The sequence below is a fragment of the Thalassophryne amazonica genome, chromosome 7 (genome assembly GCF_902500255.1).
Source record: "Thalassophryne amazonica chromosome 7, fThaAma1.1, whole genome shotgun sequence".
In the NCBI taxonomy this organism is placed as follows: Eukaryota; Metazoa; Chordata; class Actinopteri; order Batrachoidiformes; family Batrachoididae; genus Thalassophryne; species Thalassophryne amazonica.
The window spans coordinates 83,621,503-83,639,966 of record NC_047109.1 but is presented as its reverse complement, the minus strand read 5'-3'; the positions used below and the strand labels follow the sequence as shown (position 1 = coordinate 83,639,966).

The 18,464-nt window shown below is 40.6% G+C and overlaps 1 protein-coding gene across 1 annotated transcript in view; it reads right to left on the bottom strand.

Annotated features, from left to right (window-relative positions):
• Positions 1-7,625: 7,625 nt before the first annotated feature.
• The window catches only part of epb41l4b (erythrocyte membrane protein band 4.1 like 4B), a 62,572-nt gene continuing 51,733 nt past the window's right edge, over positions 7,626-18,464 (bottom strand). The window contains 10 exon segments of the mRNA XM_034174856.1: positions 7,626-7,984; positions 10,632-10,762; positions 10,868-10,988; positions 11,452-11,511; positions 11,578-11,865; positions 11,949-12,004; positions 12,115-12,228; positions 12,536-12,648; positions 17,928-18,015; positions 18,017-18,068. Coding sequence (XP_034030747.1) covers positions 7,921-7,984; positions 10,632-10,762; positions 10,868-10,988; positions 11,452-11,511; positions 11,578-11,865; positions 11,949-12,004; positions 12,115-12,228; positions 12,536-12,648; positions 17,928-18,015; positions 18,017-18,068 — 1,087 coding nt within the window. The 3' untranslated portion in view covers positions 7,626-7,920.

Here is an 18,464-nt window from a genome sequence, read left to right as displayed (position 1 = left end):
GTTTGTCAGCCTGTGGTTTGGTTTCAGCATTTGCCTTTTGTCCACTGCATTTTAGGTTTGTTTTTTTTCTTTTTTCCTTGCGTATTTATGCTGTGCTGCCTGTACATCAGCAGTATTTGTGAAGTGTAGGTGGAGATGGTGATGACAGAATTTGGCTGCAGGCGAAACTGTGGAAACACCCTTACCCTGTCCTCAGCCATTCTCTCTCACACACTCACACACACACTTTGGTAAAGAAAGTATTGTCATTCACATACACTGAAAACATTATCTGAGAGGATGGCTTTTTTTCCACAAGGAGGAAAAGTGAAGAATAGAGAGTGCAAGAGGGGGAAAGAGAGAAAGCTTTTTTCCACAAGGAGGAAAAGTGAAGAATAGAGAGTGCAAGAGGGGGAAAGAGAGAAAGAATGAGGACAAAAACCATGTTCGACCTCCTGAGGGTAGATCTGGTATTGTGTAATACAATCCTGTGCACCCCACCCAGCTTGATCCTTTTAAACACACTCAGTTCTCCCACTCACAAAAACATGGTCTAAACCAGAAGAGCAACGCCATTAGTTTCCATGCAATTCCCAAAATACATTTTGCAGCCCCCCTCCCTGAGAGTTTATTAGGAGATACATTATAGTTCAGCATTAATGTGTACAGTCTTTTTAAAATGGGTGATATTATCAAACTTCTCGACAAACTAATATAGTTCGCCAGGTGTCTTAAAAACCAATATTAACGTTTTGAGCCATAAATAAATAAACACAAATAAATAAATAAATAAATAAATAGCCCCACAGTGGCGCTACATTGTGTTTTCAGGTCTTGAACAAACCTGTTTCTGTCCTTGTTGCTTTAAAAGGAGAGAAGGTGCTGCTGACGACGCCCTCTATCCTTTTGAAAAGGGTGTGTGTCTTCTCCACTTAGGTATGTTAAACTATAGACCCAGTTTTGCCAATTTAGCAACTTTGTCGCTAAATTTAGCAACTTTTTGACCTTCCCTAGCAACTAAAAAAAACTTATCTAGTGGCTAGTGACAAATCTAGTTACTTTTATTCCACACAAACTGGTCAGTTTGTAAATAGCAGAATATAATAAAACTGAAAAAACAGCAATAAATAAATAAATAACCACTATATAGTCCCAAGCATCTTCCCCCACACCCACTACACCACAGAAAAAATACAAAAACAAGCAAACAAAATAATTAAACCTTCAAGAGAACATATAATCTACAGACTTTTATTGACATTTCAGGAAGCCAATGGTGCTTTCTGGTGAGTTTTGTTTTTTTGTTTGGGTTTTTTTTTTTTTGTTTTGTTTTTTTTTGTTTTTTTTTTGGCCAACACTGTAGACTGGCTCAGTATGTGTGACTCAGAGTGGAAGCAGGTGTCCAGACATGAAATAATGTTGCATATGCAGCAAAACTCAAAAACTAGCCAGTTCAGGTTTAAATATTGCTTACATCTGCCTGGACAGATGTAAATATGGGACTTAAAGGATGTTTAACATGATCTCCAACCATAGAATATAACTAGTAAAAGTAAGTCCCTTCAGCTGCTCCCTTGTTTGCACTCGCGGTCGCCTCAGCAAATCCAAGGTGGATCTGCATGTTGAACTGGCACAGGTTTTACACCGGATGCCCTTCCTGACGCAACTCCACATTACATGGAGAAATGTGGCAGGGGTCAGATTTGAACCCAGAGCCTTCTGAAATGAAACAAAGCGCATTAACCACTTTCCACCACCCCTGCAACCATAGAATATAACTAAAATGTAAATAATAATAAAAAAAAAAATCACACTGGCTAACACAGTTTTGTTACAGTGACTGAAAAATCTAATAACTTTGAAAATGCAGTTATGATTTCATCACTCAAACTTTTTTCCTTTTTGAAGCCGAATCCTGAGATACATATGTTTTAGCCTACTAAAATGGCATAAAATAGATTTTAGTGGTGGGCACAACTAACCTAAAAGTTAGCTTTGATAACTGCTAATCTGCTAACTGAAAAGTTAACTGTGATAATGCTAAACTGCTAAAACATGTATTGGAAGCTACTGCTAAGTTTTATTATATGACTTTAGGTTTGGTTTGACCCCCCCCCAAAAAAAAAGAAAAATGTGAAAAACATACCTAAATCGTTGAAAATTTAAAGCTATAGGCATAGGTGTCAGACTGATTCCAGAAAGGGCCAAGAGGGTGCAGGTTTTCTTTGTAACCACCCACTGCACCAGGTGATTTCACTGATTAACATCACTTTGAGCAGATGGAATCAGTTAATCAGTGAAATCACCTGGTGCAGTGGGTGGTTACAAAGAAAACCTGCACCCTCTTGGCCCTTTCTGGAATCAGTTTGACACCTATGCAGGGCCTTTCAAATTTAACAAAACTGAGGAAAATTTAGTTTCTACTGAAATCCAAGCATTATAATATAGGTTTATTTTCGTAATATGCTGCAAAATTACAGCTCAGTTTAATGAAGAGCTCATATGTATCTGGGGGGGAAATTTCGTAGTGAATATTGTCTTTTCCTTCATCGCCGTCATGCAGACTACAGTGAGAAGTGCATGTGCACATGCGTAATGTTTTAAGATACCTGTGACCCATCTTGCGTTAACATCTCTAAGATTTTTTTGAATACTTCCAGATTTATCAAATGTTGGTCGTAGCATCTGATCGTTTGAATTTCTCCCCCTTAGGGGATGAAATTGTAAATTTTTCCAGACAGCATGAATTTTGATCATATTGGCAATATCATATTATGAATCCCTCATCTAAATGCTAAGGAATAAAATGATAGTGGTGCCAAAGAAAATTATTTTTATAACTTAAATCTTAAAAAAAAAAATCAGTGGTACTGTATAGATGTATGCGAACGTTTGGGCACCCCTGATAATTTTCATGATTTTCTTTTATAAATCATTGGTTGTCTGGATCAGAAATTTCAGTTAAATATATAGCAGACGAACACATATTTGAGCAGTGAAATTAAGTTTCTAGTATTTACAGAAAGTGCAATAATTATTTAAACAAAATTAGGCAGGTGCATAAATTTGGGCACCCTTATTTTATTGATTTGAATACATTTAGCCCTAATTATTGGAACACAAAATTGGTTTGGTAAGCTCAATGACCCTTGACCTCCTTACCAGAGGCGTCAAATCCAGCTTCAGAAAGTAAAACTCCAGCCACATATTTGTTCCATCTTCCCAATAAAACAGTTGACTGTAATTAGTTCAGCTCTTCAGGCAGGTGGATGAGCTAATTATTGAGATCATCTGTTTTAGGTGCACAGGTAGACGCAACACATGGGAGGTTTTTTACTTTCTAAAGCCGGATTTGACACCTCTGCTCCTTACACAGGTGAATCCAATCATGAGAAAGGGCATTTAAGGTGCCCATTTGCAAATGTTTCCCCTCTTTGCATCTCTTCTAATGAGTGGCAACATGGGAGCCTCTAAACACCTCTCAAATAACTTGAAAACAAAGACTTCAACATCATGGTTTAGGGGAAGGATACAAAAAGCTATCTCGGAGATTTCAGCTGTCAGTTTTCACTGTGAGGAACATAGTGAGGAAATGGAAGACCACAGGCACAGTACTAGGTAAGCCCCAAAGTGGCAGGCCAAGAAAAATCTCAGATAAGCTGAAGCGAAGGATGGTGAGAACAGTCATAATCAACCCACAGACCTGCTCCAAAGACCTACAACATGATCTTGCTACAGATAGTGTCTCTGTGCATCGTTCAACTATACAGCACACTTTGCACAGATGCTGTAATGCAGAGGAAGTCTTTTCTGCGTACACACCACAGTCACTTGAGGTATGCTAAAGCACATTTGGACAAGCCAGCTTCATTCTGGAATAAGGTGCTGTGGACTGATGAAACTAAAATTGAGTTATTTGGACATAACAAGGGGCGGCAGGGCAGAAAACAAACACATCATTCCAAGAAAAACTTGCTATCTACAGTAAAATTTGGAGGTGGTTCCATCATGCTGTGTGGCCAGTGTTAAAGTTGAAAAACAAACCTGAGATGTTTTGTAAATGCTCCAAAATACCTTCAACCAGAATCCAGACTGATCATTGTAAGCTATAGGAAGCTTTTAGAGGCTGTTATTTCTGCAAAAGGAGGATCTACTAAATATTGATGTTTTTTTGTTTTTTTCCCTGTTGGGGTGCCTAATTTTGTTTAAAGAATTATTGCACACTTTCTGTAAATCCTATAAGCTTCATTTCACTTCTCAAATATCACTGTTTGTCTGCTATATGATATATTTAATTGGAATTGCTGATCCAAACAACCAATGATTTATAAAGGAAAATCATGGAAATAATCGGGGTGCCCAAACTTTTACATACAACTGTACCTTTTAATATGTTAAAGCATAAACATTGAGCTTCCCAAAAATGCTCAGCATGACAATATCATGATGATCAAGATGTACATAAATAATGAAATGAACAAATGAGATTAAACCATTTCAAGTCAACATACAGTTTATTCTCAGTACCGAAAGTATTAAAAAAAATGAGAAATAAAAATACACATGGAAAATCATTTTAATGATATAATTAATGCATTTATCTTGGTTTGCTCTGGTACTTCATCTCCCCAACGTGATGCTTGTTGCTTTTGCATGATTTGTTGATTTCACTTACTGGATTAATTTATAAACCCCAACTGTAACAAATATATGTGATTTTAGGATTTACAATGGCCCTGCGTGGCCATTGTAAATCAACTTGGCCAAATACTTTAGTCTTAGAAAAGATTGTATTGATGTGAACCTTGACAGAAAACATATGAGGGTGAGTCCATAAACAAGTCTGGCCAACTTCTACAAGGTGGCCAACTTCTACTGTGCATGCATGCCAGGAAGTTAAGATGTGCATGTGCTGGATGTTGAAATTAATATGCTTACGTGCCCATGTTAATGTCCTGGCACACGAGCAGATCAGTCCAAGATGGCTGCCTAGTTTGTAGTCTGTCTCAAATATAACTTTTTTTATTATTATTATTTTATTTAACAGCCACACAAAGCAATGACAAGATAAATGGAAGTTTTCTGTGAATATTTATTGACGTTATGGATGTGCACGCACAGAGGAATGACCACGCTGAATTAAAATGAAAGTCGAAAGACAAGGTAAAAGCAGGGTGCTATTAAAAGGAAGCAGGAGTGACTTCGACTAAGTTTTCAAAAGTTTTGACTGTTAAATGCATACCTACCAACTTTTGAACTTACCTATGTGGGACACCTGTGTGGCTGTGAGCGCTAAGGGTGAAAAGCGTAACTAGGAAAGACCCACACAAATGTGGGACTAATGGGTGTCCCGCCCAATGTGGGACGGTTGGCAGCACTGTAAATGTAAACAAAAAAAAATATTAGCTGGCTTAAAGTTAGCTGAACTAAATATGGTGGATGCTAACTGATCTGCTAATGATGATCAGTGTTAGCTGGAAAGCTAAACCACTAATTAAAAATTAATGGTAATTAGCTGTTAGCAGATTAGTTGAACCATGGCCACCAATGGATTTTAGTATGTTGTAATTACAGGAAGTAAAGTAAGTGAAATCTGTTGATGTTTTTTAAATAAAGTTGCTGATAAATTTTGAGTTAAAAGTGGCAGATTTAATGTCATGCTATATGGCTTGAAAAACTTGTTTATGGACTCACCCTCATACGTTTTCTGTCAAGGTTCACATTGATACAATCTTTTCTAAGCCTCAAGTATTTGCAACACATTCCTTTATTCACACCGTGAATCTCACTGTTGCTTTGCCATAAATTATCAAATACTGAAGTGTTCCATTGAAGGACATCACAGTGGTGCAATTATATGCTGACTCATTGTGGCTAATAGGTGTGTAGAGGCAGATAAATCAGTAATATCCTTTGTAACCACATTCCCACAGAGGGTGGGGGAGGGTAGCATACACACACACGCACACAGGGCGAAGCCAAAGCCACATTCTCGTATCAACGCAGACACCCAAGAAGCCGCTTGACGGTTGTCGAACTGACAGTGACCTTTATTAAGCTCCAGCCAAAGGCAGATAACTAGATTAAGTATAGTGAGAGTTGGAGCGTTCCTGATGCTGTTTAGCAGCATAGTTAATCATGTCTTAACATCTAAGAGTTCAGCCATGTCAGACCAATTTTTCAGTGCCCTCTGCTGAGCACTCAAAGCGTGTGAAACTGATCATTAATCTGTTTCTCCTAATAACCTGTTATACAGGCTGAACGTGTGCAGCAGTAGCTACAGCTTTGTCTCCGTCTAGTGGATACAACTGAGACGGCGACATCTCCCTCACCTCAACAAATTGCGCCATATATCAAAGTAATGCAATTAAAATGGAGCCATATTTATCAATTTGAGCGTTCCCCAAGATAAGCAACGCCTGCTGAATGAATAATAAGCGGTGCAGGAAAACGTCTGTAAAGTGCAAAATCAGGTTTGATGCTAATCAGCTGCACAATGAAATCGAAGCCACATTCAATTCACTTTTAATTTTTGTACTTCTCTCTGCTCCTCCCATTCTGGGTCACCATGATAGGTCATCTATCTCCATCTCTCTATGTCCTCGCTATTCTCTGTCAGACCAGCCGCCTGCATGTACTCATCACATCTATAAACCTTCTCTTTGGCCTCCCTCTTCTGCCTGCTGTGTTTGTCTGTCTAAATGTGCACCTGTGACAGATTGGGCATCCTGTTCAGGGTGTACCCTGCCTCACGCCCCATGACTGCTGGAATAGGCAGTCGTCGTCCCCCATTACCCTTATATTGGAGTAAGCAGGTACTGAAAATGGATGGATGGATGCATGTCTACAGAAGTTGTGAGGGAGCACCATCTTCAACATTTTGGGCATGTGGGGTATTTCTCTATGCATCACCCAGCACAAAAATGGAGCCACCCACGTTTGACCGGTTGTCTGCCTGGGTGGTTGCCACCCAGAACCAAGGGGGTTGCTACAAACTGACACCAATGCATGCTCACACTTTACTTGACCTTCACCACCTCTACTCCTTATAACCTCACTATTCCACTGTGCTCCCTCTCATTCATATGCATGTACTTTATTTTGCACCTACTAACTTTCATTCCCCTTCTCTCCAGAGCATAGTGCCACCTCTCCAGGCTCATCTTAACCAGCTCCCTACTCTCACTACAGATCACAAAGTCAGCTGTAAACATCATAGTCCATGTAAACGCCTGCCTGATATTGTCCATCACCACTGCAAACAAGAAAGGGCTCCCACCTCCACTTTGAAGGCATATGTCATTCCTCCTGTGCATCCTGTACATATGCTGCACCACCATCACATACTTCTCTGCCACATCAGTCTTCAATTTATGTAGTTCAGGATCGTAAAAACAAAATGGTCCCATGTTCATGGCATTTTAAAATACTTGTGTGAGACTTTAAAATAAATACAGCAAGGGCATAAATTATGATAAGCAATTTCTGTTATCTGAATATTAATAATATCTACATTTTGAACAAAGTGAGTTGAAAGTGAACGGACATGTTGGCCTGACGCCTTTCACAGTCGATGTCTAAAAACAGTTTGAGCTTCAATATGGACACAGTGTTCATGACAGTGGTTATAAAGCAAATCATCAGCATTGCATTTTGGAACACATTTATCATGCAGACAGCACCAGTCATGTCAGTCATGTGTCAATATTGCGTGAATCAGTTCATTAATTAATTCAGTCTGGATTAGTGTGATCATCTGTACAGGATCATTGTGACGGATATAAAGAGCTGTCCTTTGAAATAATTAAGCAATTATAAGAGTTGTCTTTATGCAAATATACAAATGCTGCATGCAGCCAACAACTTTGGGATGTCCGCTTCCACTTAACAATGGCTCTACTGTGCACAATGAAGATGTCAAGGAGGTCCAGGTTCACGTTCTCAGAGCTCGGTCATCAGAAGGGCTCTCAGTATCTTCTCTCTGTCCAACCTCATTTCTTCCCCACTGTAAATAGAGACCTCATGTCATGTTTAAAAATATAAATGTGCACAATTTATTTGCAGCATCCATCACTGTAGTTGCTAATCATCCTTGGTTACAAATTAATAAAAGCTACAGTGTGCAGGATTTAGAGACATCTAGTAGTGAGGTTGCAGATTACACTATCATCACCGGTCATGCATTTGTTCCCCTTCATGTTTTTGCTACTTTGGTGACAGCGATTAATGGTATATACACAGGAGTATACACAGGAAAATATTTAAAGGGGAAACTATGCAACATTTTTACCTAAATTTTACAGTTTGGGAGTAAATGTAATCGCTAATGACTTGTTTTGGGGAGAATGGGGGCTCTAATCCCCCACCAACCGTCTCGTAGCAGAAAACCAGCCTTCATGACACCGACCTGGTGTCCTCTGAATGAGAGTCTCATGTTTCTTAATGAAAGGAGAGGAGTTTAAGGCCCACACCCGAAACAGCTGTTAACGTCTGCTTACAACATTCTCACTGATGGATCGTTGATTCGCTGAAAACCTTGAAAATGATATGTCGGCTGCATATGAAGAGTTCAGAGAGAGTTCGTGAATGAAAGATGGAATGTTCCATTCAACAGGTATAGCCAAGTTGAATGGAACATTCCATCTTTCACCTCATGAAATATTCTTACCATTGCATTCATAAACATTCATTATTTGTTTTATATAACACTTAAAATAGATCCTTGTCATTTGATATCATTAATTTCATTAATTTGAGAGAAAAGGGACTTACATTTTGGTTTGCATCACTGGTCCTTTGAGGTCAAGCTGTTCCAAATGGTAATACATAAACTTTAAGTAGCAGTCCAGTCCAAAACTGTTCTCAGCCATTTGCAAAAACAGATAGTTCAAAAACAATCCTGACGATGTAGTCCATATCTGATGCCGTGCATTGATTTCTTCATGTACAGACTGCCATCTGCTTTCCTCAATCCAGCAAAAAATCATGACAATAAAAACCCCATGTTTGTTTTGAAACTATGCACTGTCGCCGCTAGCATGAGTGTGCAGTGGTCCTGGCGGGCAATTATACAAAACTTATAAAACCAAAATTGCACAGTAAATGGAACAAAATACCAAATGGGACGAATGATCAATATCACATGGCATGCAAACCACCAATCAAATGACAAGGATCAATTCAGGCATTATATAAAGTGCTCTATGGAACAGACAGGCTTGTAGCTCAAACCAACAATCGTGGCGCATTTGGGTAAATTACTCAGTAATGCAACTGGGCATGACATCAACTCTGTAAGGTCTGTAAACGCCAACAGGAACAAAAATGATTTCAGGATTTACAGATGTTTTTAACTGTTAAAACTGTATACAAAAAAATGTTAGCTGACTCAAGAGAACTCAATTACGTGCAAGCTAATTAATCTACTAATGCTTTTCTAAGTTTGCGGAAAAGCTCATTTGCTAATGAAAAATTTAGCTTTGCTAATTAGCTGTTAGCGGAACTGTGCTCACCACTGGGTAACATGTTCTGCTTTATGCACTAAGTGAAACAGTTCACTAACATGGTTTATCATCCAAAAAAATATAGAAAATACAAAGAGAAGAAAGAATGCTAACACTACAAATAGCTAAAAGTCAGTGCGGGTCAGACAGAGCTCCACCAGTGTGATCACCCTCAGTATAGGTTCCCCTCAGGGCTCTGTCCTGAGTCCTCTGCTATTCACCCTGATGACGCATGACTGCGTCCTCAGTGCTGTCACCAACCACTCTATGAAGTATGTGGATGACACCACATTGGTGGGCCTCATCAGGGATGACAATGGCCTGGCCTATAGAGAGGAGGTGGAGCAGCTGGTGGCCTGGTACAAAGTCAACAACCTAATCCTGAACATGGACAAAACCAAAGAGAACATTGTTGAATTCAGGAAGAACTAGCCCAGTCATGCTCCACTTCAACAACGTGGTTGTGGAGGTGGTCAACAGAGGACCTCACATGGTCTATAAACACTGCGTCACTGGTCAAGAGGGCACAGCAGTGTCTGTACTTCCTGCGCAGGATGAGGAGAGCCCACCTCTCCCCATCCATCCTCACTACATTCTACAGAAGCACCTTAGAGAACATTCTGACCAGTTGACCAGGTGTGCTAGAGCCTAAACCAGCAGTCACTGACTGGGCAAAAGACAGAGTACAATCTGGACAGGCTGCTAGTCTATCACAGCACAGACAAAATCATTCACGCTCCCACTCACACCTACGGTCAATTTCAGAGTTTCCAGTTCATCCAGCGTTCATGTCTGCTCCCTCTGGAATGGAGGGAACCCACGTAAACACAGGGAGAACATGAAGACTTCACACAGAAAGTACCAGGTTGGATTCTCACTGTAAGGCAGCAGTGCTAAACACTCAGCCACTGTGCTGCTTTTGCCATGCAGACCCTCACCCACTCCCATCTCTGTTTGTTAACACGATTACTCAAAAACTACTGAACCTATTTACATGAAACATGGTGACACCGTTGATACAGACCCTTAGTAAATCTCAGTGTTCATCCCAATAAGGATGTTTTGAATCTTTGTGGAGGAATAGCTTCTTGTTTCAGTTTGAGAACCCAATGGAAGCGAATTGCACAGATGAGTGAGGACATACGTTACCTGTCTGTGTGGGCAGCGAGGTAAGGGACCAGGTGAGGAATGGAGGAATGGTAGTAAGGGGAGAGGTGAGGAGAAGGCAAAGGAGAAGGACAGCAAGGACTACCCAGTTCCAGTGTTGGTATATTATCCACCTGAAATACATATGCATGTATTTTGAATGACAGCCAAACAGCTATATTCCCCTCTGGAGTTTCAATTGGTGCACGAAAAACCTGTTGATATTGTGAACAGGTTACCTGTGGGTATATGGACGGCTGTATCTGTTTGTCCAATGAGCTGTTTGAGCATGACTTGGCTGTGCTTTCCAAGGAGATGGCTGCAAGGGCTTCTGGGAGATTATCTTCATCTTCGTGGTTACTGATAATTAGCAAAGCGACACACTGTGTGACTTATGTGCCAGGCAGACTATAGTCATTTTGAAACAGCAGAAACAGCTTTGATTTTGCTTCTATCACTCTCAGGAGTGTACTAGCTTAGTAGACAAGTAGCTGGCTTGCCAATATCTAGATCTAAGTTTGACTCTTGCTCACACTACCTGTCTGTGCCCTTGAACAACACACTTAATCTGCATTGTCTCAGTCCACACAGCTGTAAATGGGAACCAGTCTTGGCTGGGGAAGTAACATGCATCAGACCAGTGTCCCTTCCAGGGAGGGTCGTAGACTGTCATCTGCTGCATGCTATGGAATCCTGAAATTAGCTTGGGCACCAATGGCCTACATATGACTAGACTCACAGGAGTATTCATTTCAAGACAGTTGGGTGCCAGCTGGCAGCAGTGTCCTTTGAGGATAAACATTCAAACTTAATCAGTACTCACAAACTGAACTGTCTGACCAGACGTTTTCTGCGGTTGCTCATGTTGACTTTGGGTTGCAGCCTCTCAGGCGTCAAGTTGAGTTTGGGTTGCATCTTCTCAGGTGTCAAGTTGACTTTGGGTTGCAGCCTCTCAGGCGTCAAGTTGACTTTGGGTTGCAGCCTCTCAGGCGTCAAGTTGACTTTGGGGTGCAGCCTCTCGGGCATTGGGTAGACTTTGGGTTGCAGCCTCTCAGGTGTCGGATAGACTTTGGGTTGTGACTTCTCAGGCGTCAGGTTGATTTTGGGTTGCGACTTCTCTGATGATGGGTTGGCTTTGGGTTGCGACCTCTCAGGTGTCAGGTTGCGAGCTAGTCGTTGCGGCGTTTTGTCTGCGGTCAGGCTGGAAGCAGCAGAGTCTTGAGATGAACTCTGATTCCTTAAGACAGGCACACGTCAGAATTGCAAGAGAAAGAGTAAATCATCAACACTTTTGCAGGCAGATACGAGAAAAGCACTGACCTGCCATTCAGGCTCCCATTTAAATTCTTTCCTCGAGGTGTAGTGGGAGTTTCCTTCTTCAGAGGGGAGGAGAAGATGAAAATAAAATTCTAGCCCAAAGTGCTCTAAGATACAATACATGTGCCACACAAAACTACAATGAGTGCAAATTAACTTCAGTACGCACCCTGAAAGCTGCCTCCATCTGGGCCTTGAGGATGTTACACTTGAGATGGTCGGGCAGCACCGCTGGAGAGGAAGGAGGGTGCAGAGACTTTTCGGACAGCTGCTTCTCCTCTCCCTAAAGTGAAATCAACTTTATTTCAACAGTGTGAACAATATAACCCCCACAACACTTACAGTACATGAGGAAAGTATTCACAGCGCTTCACATTTTCCACATTCTGTTATCTTACAGCCTTAGTCCAAAATGGAGTAAATTCATGTTTTTCCCCTTAAATTCTACTCACAACACCCCATAATGACAACATGAAAAAAGTTTATTTTTGCTAATTTGTTTTAAAAAAAACAGGGAGAAAATGTAAGGAGACATGGATGACATCACGTGTGGGCACAATGAGAGGTCAGGGTTTGGGAACATGTCTGACCTTATCCATGTTTATGTGTAGGGAAGGCCAGGGTGGAGAATCGCTCTCTGACTCCAGAGCCGTGAACAGAGTGATGTCCAGCTCATCTGCTGGGCAGGGAGCAGCTCTGCGCTCTAAAAGGTTTGTTAAAAAAGAACAACAAAAAAGACTTTCAAAGTGGAAGGGCAGCACATAGCGCCACTGAAACCAGCAATCATGGAACTGTGCATCAGAACTAAAACACTGCATGTTTGTAGACCAACATTACCCCTCAAAAAAATCTCCAACACAATCAGCAAAAAATCCAGTTGATTGTCTGCAATGGAATACTGTATGTATAACTAACAGCTGTCAGGAACATCAACAATTTTGTTTTTGAGAAATTACCAATTAATAAAAAGAAAGGCAGCATCTGGCTGTGCTAACAACAGTTTTAAAAAGTGAGAAAGAATACTCAGCCATGTCATAATCAACTTCAAAATGTAATGCATTTTTCCTGCATCTAAAATTGACCATTCGTCCGCGTTTCAGTGTGATGGGCTGTAAACTTACTACAGGTGGAGACACACGGTTACAACCATCTTGCCACAGGTTTATCACAAAATGTGGCAGGTGTGCACATCACTCAAAAATCACAGAAAAATGGGTGTCATGATGTGTGATGGACAGAAAATCAGTTGTAGAGTATTTCCTGAACATTTTAAACTACACGTGGTGACTCTAGACTGCAGGAATGGTTTGTTTTGGTGTGTCACAGTGATACCATCTCTATGCTGCAGAGGCGCATATGTCAACAATGCAAAAATGAAGTTGGAGAGGAAAAAACACTCTGAGGAGGAGGATGTGAGAAGAAGAAAAGATGAACAACACTGGGGCTGGAAATGGGAAAGCAGTGCTTATGAAGAGCATACATATAGACATGTTTGGATGAATTACTTAATTAGTTTTTAACCTGCTTTCAGAGTTGTGGACTATTTTGCGTGCAATAACGTAGTTGAGCCAAAGACGCAAAGTGTGTTTATCAAATGCATCTTTTTATGTGCTCAGTGCCAGGACATAAACAGCAGAAAACTCCTTTCACAGACACTTGTGTTCATATAATGTTAACATAATCTGGGGTAATTTCTGATCATTGTACATAAAGATAAAGGTGCAAATTACATGGATTTGTGCATTTCGAATATGGTGCATTCCAAAGCAGCAAAATAAGGAGAATTTCAGGCAATCACTCCACCTTCCTATATAAAGCCTGTGTCACTCGAATAATTTATGCAGTAAGGGATTTATTAATGGGTCATACTGCTTGCATGATAAGGAAGAGGAAAATTTTTGCGGCTTTGGTGCTTTAGCGGCCACGATTCTCATCTGTCAATAAGGCCAGAAACCAAAGCTGTTTGTAACCCAATTGTTGCTAAATGAAGACTGTATTATCCAAGTAGTAATAATAATATAACATTAAACAGTCGTATCAGTGATGTTTGGTCAGTGTTGTTTTGTTTATATGGAGACTTAATGTGGCCTTGCCTCTATGCACCTCTGTGGATCTGTGATCTGTGCACCTCTGCACCATAGACACACTGATTTTAGAAATCTGTCAATTAGGAAGCTTAATATAAAACAACCTTTTCATCAACAGTGAATAAGCCTTTGCTCCAAAAAGACTAGACTCATCTTTATTTTATCTTTTCTACACTTGGTCACAATACCCTGCAAGTTGAACCAGATGTGTGCTAGCAGCCCGGTGCCGCCCACGCCTCAGACCACTCACCCTAGCCAAACAAACCAGACTTTGTCTGTCTATGAGACATATATATATATATATATATCGTGGTGCATTGTGAAAGAACTGTTTCAGAATGTGTCTGTATGTGTGTATTTCATAGCGTGTCCACCAAAAAAAGCACGACTGGCACTAGCATGTGTTGCCACTGACATGCACGTTTTGTGGCAGACACATCATCTTTTCTCTTTGACAAAAACCACTACAGTCCAGAACCACAGACAGCTCCGTCACGAGTGACGGCAAAAAGGATGACAGTCCTATAAATTCATGCCACATATACACAGCTGTCACACACCAACGTTGCCACCATTGTGCATATCTGTGTGCATCAGTACCTTTTGCAAAAGACTCTTATACATGTGGCTGCAACTGTATTCTTAAGGGCGTTGCGACAGAGTGTTGGCGAGTCTTCTAAAGCGCCGACACTTATCTCTGTGTGAATGGGCTGAAGTACAACAGATGGTGCAGACTGTTCCCTTTTTAATCCAGTTGCGTCAACCAATAATTTGCATCTTTTTTAAAACTAAAATTGTAGCAACCTTAGCTGTTAACCCCTGTACAAAGCGAAATTGGATTTTGTCACAATTTTCCCATTTTTACCCCATAACCTTCAACCATATATAGAACAAACTATACTTCTTTGGAATTGTTATGATCAGACAAATATATATATGCTGTAATACAACACGTTTCTGTATGATCCTGCCATAACACGCATTTGTATCACATAATCGCATAGTGTCAGGCTGGCTTAATACTGTCATTAGAAGGAGATGTAAAAAATTAACTTTTTAAAGTCAGTTATGACATTCAAACATCAAAATGTTGGCTTTCTACATGATGACATATTATTCAAATAATGAACGTTTTTTCATTTGTGCAATGGAAAGAATATTTCATGAGGTGAAAGATGGAATATTCTTTCCATTGCACAAATGAAAAAAACATTTGTTTTTATAACACCTTTCCATTATTTCCATTGAAATATTCTTTCCATTGCATGAATGAAAAAACATTCATTATTTGTTTTATATAATGCCTCAAATAGATTCTCATTATTTGATAATTTATTCATTTATAAACAAGAGAAAAGTCACTTACATTTTGGTGGGCGTCACTGGTCGTTTGAGGTCAACAGGTTCCAAACAGTCCAACACAAACTTGAAATAGCAATCCAATCCAAAATTGTTCTCAATCAACTTGCAAAAACAGTCCTGTCGATGTAGTCTGTCGCTGATGCTGTGCATTGACTTCTTTATGTACAGACTGCTGTCTGCTTTTCTCAGTCCAGCGAAAAATCATGCCAGATATTTGTTGAGCTCTTCATCTGACAATGCTTGTACTTCAGCTAGAGATGTCCCAGCAAATACTGCAAATGCCTCCAGATGGCTTAGGGTGTACTGGATTTGTTTTTGTTTTTTGTGTATTAGAAGAATGAGCACAGTCAATAAGCTTGTTCAAACTGTTGTCTGTCACCAAAACAAACTCCGCCATGTTTGTTTTTAAGCTAAGTGCCATCTCCGCTAGTGTGAGCGTGCAGTGGTAGCGGCATGTAATGGCACAAAATGTATGGAACCAAAATTGCACGGTAAATACTGTACAGCAAAATAGCAAATGGGACAAATGATTCATATCACATGACATACAAACCACCAATCAAATGACAAGGATCTATTTAGGCATTATATAAAGTCATAATTTTTATAAAAAGATGAAATAATGACCTTTTAAAATCATAGTTATGCAATAAAAGTCAAAATTCTGAATTTCTAAATAAAGGATATAAACATGGTATAAAAATCATGAGATACAAAGTTGAAATTTTGAGGAATATCCATCTATTTTCGAAACCAGCTTACTCCAATTATGGGTCATGGGTTGGGGGCTGGAGTCCATCTCAGCAGTCATAGGGCAAGAGTTGGGCTTCACCCTGGACAGGGCAGCAGTCTGTCGCAGGGCCACAAATAGACAGACAAACACAATGACACCTACGGACAATTTAAAGTTTCCAATCCACCCAACCTGCATGTCTTTGGATGTGGGAGGAAGACAGAGCACCCAGAGGGAACCCACGCTAACACGGGGAGAACATGCAAACTCCACACAGAAAGGCCAAAGGTGGAAATCAAGCCCATGACCTTCTTGCTGTGAGGCAACACTGTTACCACTACACCACCGTTTTGTCCGGTTTGACTATTATGATTTCAGTTTGGTATCTCATAATATTTTTCATATTGTTCAGTAATACGAGGTCTGTCCATAAAGTATAGGTCCTTTTTATTTTTTTCAAAAACTATATGGATTTCATTCATATGTTTTTACGTCAGACATGCATGAACCCTCGTGCGCATGCGTGAGTTTTTCCACGCCTGTCGGTGACGTCATTCGCCTGTGAGCACTCCTTGTGGAGGAGTCGTCCAGCCCCTCGTCGGAATTCCTTGTCTGAGAAGTTGCTGAGAGACTGGCGCTTTGTTTGATCAAATTTTTTCTAAACCTGTGAGACACATTGAAGTGGACATGGTTCGAAAAATTAAGCTGGTTTTCAGTGAAAAATTTAACAGCTGATGAGAGATTTTGAGGTGATTCTGTCGCTTAAAAAGGACTTCCCACGGTGCGAGACGTCGCGCAGCGCTCTCAGGCGCCGTCATCAGCCTGTTTCAAGCTGAAAACCTCCACATTTCAGGCTCTATTGATCCAGGACGTCGTGAGAGAACAGAGAAGTTTCAGAAGAAGTCGGTTTCAGCATTTTATTCCGGATATTCCACTGTTAAGGAGATTTTTTTTAATGAAAGACGTGCGGACGGGTCCGCGCGTCGGCTCGCAGCTGCCGCGACGCTCCGCCACAGGAAAAACACCTCTGTTGGAAGCCTTAAGGACAAGTTGGAACATGTCCAGTTGTTAAACAATTTCTCATATACTCACTCCACTGAAAGCCATCAAAAGCCGCCTGGATTTTACAAATGGTTATCAACACGGAGGTGTTTTTCCTGTGCCGCCGCACCGCCTTCTGAAACGTCTCTGTTCTCTCATGATGTCCTTGGATCATAGAGCCTGAAATGTGGAGGTTTTCAGCTTGAAACAGGCTGACGACGGCACCTGAGAGCGCTGCGCGACGTCTCGCACCGTGGGAAGTCCTTAAGGCGACAGTATCACCTCAAAATCTCTCATCAGCCGTTAAAATTTTCACTAAAAACCAGCTTAATTTTTCGAACCATGTCCACTTCGATGTGTCTCACAGGTTTAGAAAAAATTTTGATCAAACAAAGCGCCAGTCTCTCAGCAACTTCTCAGACAAAGAATTCCGACGAGGGGCTGGACGACTCCTCCCACAAGGAGTGCTCACAGGGCGAATGACGTCACCGACAGCCGTGGAAAACTCACGCATGCGCACGAGGGTTCAAGCATGTCTGACATAAAACATATGAATGAAATCCATATAGTTTTTGAAAAAAATAAAAAGGACCTATACTTTATGGACAGACCTCGTATCTTTTTCTTTGATATTTCCTGGTGGCGTAAACAAGCTTCCACACAGATGTGAGAACATTAAGAGTGAAGCTCCGAGGTCATGCTGGGAGTTTTGATGGGATTGTGAGCCTGCACAAAGACGGATACGAGCAGAGTACTCACTGTTCTTGCTGTGCGTGTGGCAGAGCGTTTCCTGGCTGTGTGTGTGGCGACGGTTGATGTGATGGATCCGCCACGAAAACAACGCCTCAGTTCTCTTCAACACTGAACTGATGGTCTGAAGCAGGACTGCTCAGGGGAAAACTGAAGGTGACACGTGTAGTCACTCACACACTGTTGTCCATTTCTCACAGGTTGTATTATTACTGTGATCGCCACAAGTCAAAAACATCATCATGTTGTAACACAATATAAGATTAAAGTTTTATATGTAAAACACTGGAGGACACATTATTGAGATTGCTGCAAAAACAAACGTGTTTATTTGACACAGCAACATGACTAAGGCATACTGTGATTGGAGCAAACATTAAAACAGCATTACAGAGGCACAAAGCATGTAAACAAATATCTCACCTAGCAAATCCATAACCTGAATTAAGCATAAACTTCAAAACTCACATTGAAAACACAGCATCACTATAGAGGAATATAACTCGCTTTTCTATTTCACACTGAACTACAAGTTTCTGCACATTG